Source organism: Bison bison, unplaced genomic scaffold (assembly GCF_000754665.1).
Source record: "Bison bison bison isolate TAMUID 2011002044 unplaced genomic scaffold, Bison_UMD1.0 scf7180017864519, whole genome shotgun sequence".
Classification (NCBI taxonomy): Eukaryota; Metazoa; Chordata; class Mammalia; order Artiodactyla; family Bovidae; genus Bison; species Bison bison.
The window spans coordinates 20,414,820-20,418,368 of NW_011495072.1; the positions used below are offsets into that span (position 1 = coordinate 20,414,820).

The 3,549-nt window shown below is 44.2% G+C and overlaps 1 protein-coding gene across 1 annotated transcript in view; it reads right to left on the reverse strand.

Moving 5' to 3' along the window:
* Positions 1-518, reverse strand: part of RTCA (RNA 3'-terminal phosphate cyclase) — a 29,807-nt gene extending 29,289 nt beyond the window's left edge. Inside the window, 3 exon segments of the mRNA XM_010830983.1 lie at positions 37-122; positions 124-138; positions 234-518. Of these exon segments, the coding sequence (XP_010829285.1) occupies positions 37-122; positions 124-138; positions 234-278 (146 nt within the window). The 5' untranslated portion in view covers positions 279-518.
* Between the last annotated feature and the right edge of the window lie 3,031 nt (positions 519-3,549).

Genomic DNA, 3,549 nt, shown 5'->3' on the forward strand with positions numbered 1-3,549 from the left:
AGTCCCACGACCAGACTCCCCGGCGCCCCGACTTACCTGAGGCCCGGCGTGCTGCGGCCGGCTCGGATCTTCTGCACCCGCAAAGGGAGGCCCAGCAGACAGCTCAGGGCCGTAGACACCCTCCAGGATCTGCCCGCCCTGGTGCCGAAAGAAGAGAGAGATTAGACCCGCAAGCTCTCCGCCGCAGCCCGTGCGGCAGCCGCACCGCGCCAGGCCTCCTGCTCGGCACTCACCCCTTCCATGATGCCGCCGTCCCCCTCCACCCGCGGCCCAGCCATGGGGAGCGTGCTGGGGCCCGGCCCCCCGCGACTTAGCCTCGGCCGGAACCGGAGAAAGAGGATACGCGGACTCCTGCCCTGCAGCTCCGGAGCCTGAGTCCTCGCTCCCCGCTCAGGGCCGCCGGGCTCCCCGGAAAAGCAGGGAACTCGCCGGCTGCGGGAACGCCCAACTCCGCAGACACGAACCCTGACGCACAGCGCCCAGAAGCCGGGTTCTTCAGGCCCACAACCAGTGCGCGTGCGCGCCGCGCCCCGCGCGCCCCTTAAAGAGGCAGCGCCCAGAAAATTCCGACAAATCGGAAGCTCTCCGGCAGAAGGGGTGGTGGCCGGGGAGGTACCCTGGAGCATCTTAGGAAATCTGTTCCTAATAGACTTGCACCCTGAACACAGCAAAACATACAAATTGCAGAAAGCTTCTCTTTCACCTCTAGTCGTATCTTCCAGTTGTCTCGCAGGCTTGTGCAAATGTGTTTATCACTGTTTTCTCGGGGATCCTGCCGTACCAAAACTGGAAACTCTTAAAGCCGAAGAGTAGGAAAGGTCCCTGCAATGCACTGACCACCTTCTTTCTGGTCGGGTTTGCCTTCTCTGCAGCCTAGCCATTGAAATGTGTTTCCCTGGCGCATTGATGATACCCATGAGCCTCTTATTCTTCACTGGTGTCTGTTACTGTGTGCGCGCGCGTGTGTAGAATATTATCTTTTTTTTCTCCTGTGAGACATCAATTCTTCGGGGATGAGTGGAAAAGGACAGAATCAGAATCGGCAGTATAATTATCAAAAAGCCAAAGTTACCCCACTTTGTCGGAGAAAGAGTACAAGCTCATGGCGGCAATGAACAGTGCAACTAACGTAATTCACCTCAGGCCAGGACAGAAAGGACAACCAGCTTCTTGATTCCGCTGCAGTTCAATTCCTACATTAACTGAGTACCAAATCACGTGCAAGCCTTTCTATGTAAGCAAAGGAGAGTAAGGTATTCTTTGTCCGAAGATATTGGAAGTATTTTGGACAGACTGAGAAGTAAGCAATTATGATGTCAATCTTCTTAAGGATAAAAATATACTGTACCTATCTTACAGTTAAGAGGTAGCAGCAATTAGAATATGATAAATCATACAGATAACAGCCAGCATTGATTGAGTACTTGGCCGGTGCATGCATGCACAACCTGCTAAAATATTTACTGTTTTTACTCATTTACAGCTGCACGTGTTAAACAATTTGCTGCAAGGCTAGCTACACAGTTGTTAAGGAATACTGGGATATGAACCTCTGTGTTTTGATGTGAACATCATTGTCTCCTAATGATCCTAATCCCAATGTTCTATCATTGTTGTAACAGGGAAAGCTCTGGGAATGCATATACTCTACCCAATCTCTGGTACCAAAACCAGACAAAGATGACAGCAAGAAGAAAAAGTATAAGCCAATTTTATTTATAAATTTAGATGCATCCTGATCAATCAAAATAGTAACAAATAAATCCGACAATGTTTATAAAATATTGTATATTATAACCAAATTGAGATTATCATTCTAACATTGGAAAAATGTTATGATAATATATCAAAAACCTAAGATCACATTAGTAGATGAAGAAAAAGCATTTGAAAAAAATCAAGACCTATTTATGGTAAAACAAAATCAAACAAAACTAGCAATGAATGTAAACTCCCTTAACCTGATTAAGGACATCTGGAAAATCCTACAGAAAATTTCTTCCTTAATGACAGTAAATAATAGTAAAATGTAAGACACCAATTCAAGTTAAAACAAGATAAGAATGTCCACAATTATGGCTTGTTAAACTTGTTAAGCTTGTTAAGCTTGTTAAGCTTGTTAAGCTTGTTAAGCCATAATTTCAACAGATGATGGGAGTCTAGCCAGATTCTACAAGAAAGAAATGAAAGACACAAGACTGAACAACAAAAACAGCACCATCATTATTCTCAAATGATATGAATATCTACAAATAAAACCCTGAAGAATCTTTAGCTATATTATTGAAAATATAATTTCAATAAAATTCTATCAAATGCCCACCAGGACTTTTTTAAAGAGCTTGACAAGCCAATTCTAAAGTTTCTATGAAATTACAAAAGGGCAAGAATAACTTAAAAAGACGGAGGTGAAGGGTACTTGTCCTCTCAAAACCAAGAGTTTCTATAAAGGGAAAGTTAGAAGAAAAAGGTATTATAGGGACTCTAGGAAGAAAAATAATTCAGTTCAAGGCCACAGCTACTTAATCTTTTTATACAAACACATGCATGGAGTATTATGAAACATATTATTAATGTCTATAAAATGTTTTGTTAGTTAGTCCAGTGCAGTCACTCAGTCGTATCTAACTCTTTGCAACCCCATGGACTGCAGCACACCAGGCTTCTCTGCCCATCACCAACTCCTGAAGCTTGCTCAAATTTATGTCCGAGTCCGTGATGCCATCCAACCATCTCATCCTCTGTCATCCCCTTCTCCTCCTGCCTTCAATCTTTCCCAGCATCACGGTCTTTTCAAATGAGTCAGTTCTTCACATCAGGTAGCCAGAGTATTGGAGCTTCAGCTTCAGCATCAGTCCTTCCAATGAATATTCAGGACTGATTTCCTTTAGGATGGACTGGTTGGATCTCCTTGCAGTCCAAGGGACTCTCAGGAGTCTTCTCCAACACCACAGTTCAAAAGCATCAATTCTTTGGCACTCAGCTTTCTTTATGGTCCAACTTTCACATCCATACATGATTATTGTAAAAACCATAGCTTTGACTAGACAGACCTTTGTTGGCAAAGTAATGTCTCTGCTTTTTAATATGCTGTCTACGTTGGTCATAACTTTTCTTCCAAGGAGCAACTGTCTTTTAATTTCATGGCTGCAGTCACCATCTGCAGTGATTTTGGATGCCCCCCCCCCCAAAAATAAAGTCGCTTGGTTCTTGGAAGAAAAGCTATGACCAACCTAGATAGCATTTTAAAAAGCAGAGACATTCCTTTGCCAACAAAGGTCCGTCTAGTCAAAGTTATGGTTTTTCCAGTAGTCATGGATGGATGTGAGAGTTAGACCATAAAGAAAGCTGAGCGCTGAAGAACTGATGCTTTTCAACTGCGGTGTTGGAGAAGACTCTTGAGAGTCCCTTGGACTGCAAGGAGGTCCAACCAGTCAATCCTAAAGGAAATAAGTCCTGAGTATTCGTTGGAAGGACTGATGATGAAGCTGAAACTCCAGTACTTTGGCCACCTTATAGGAAGTATAAGGCATTGGATGGGGGCACCAA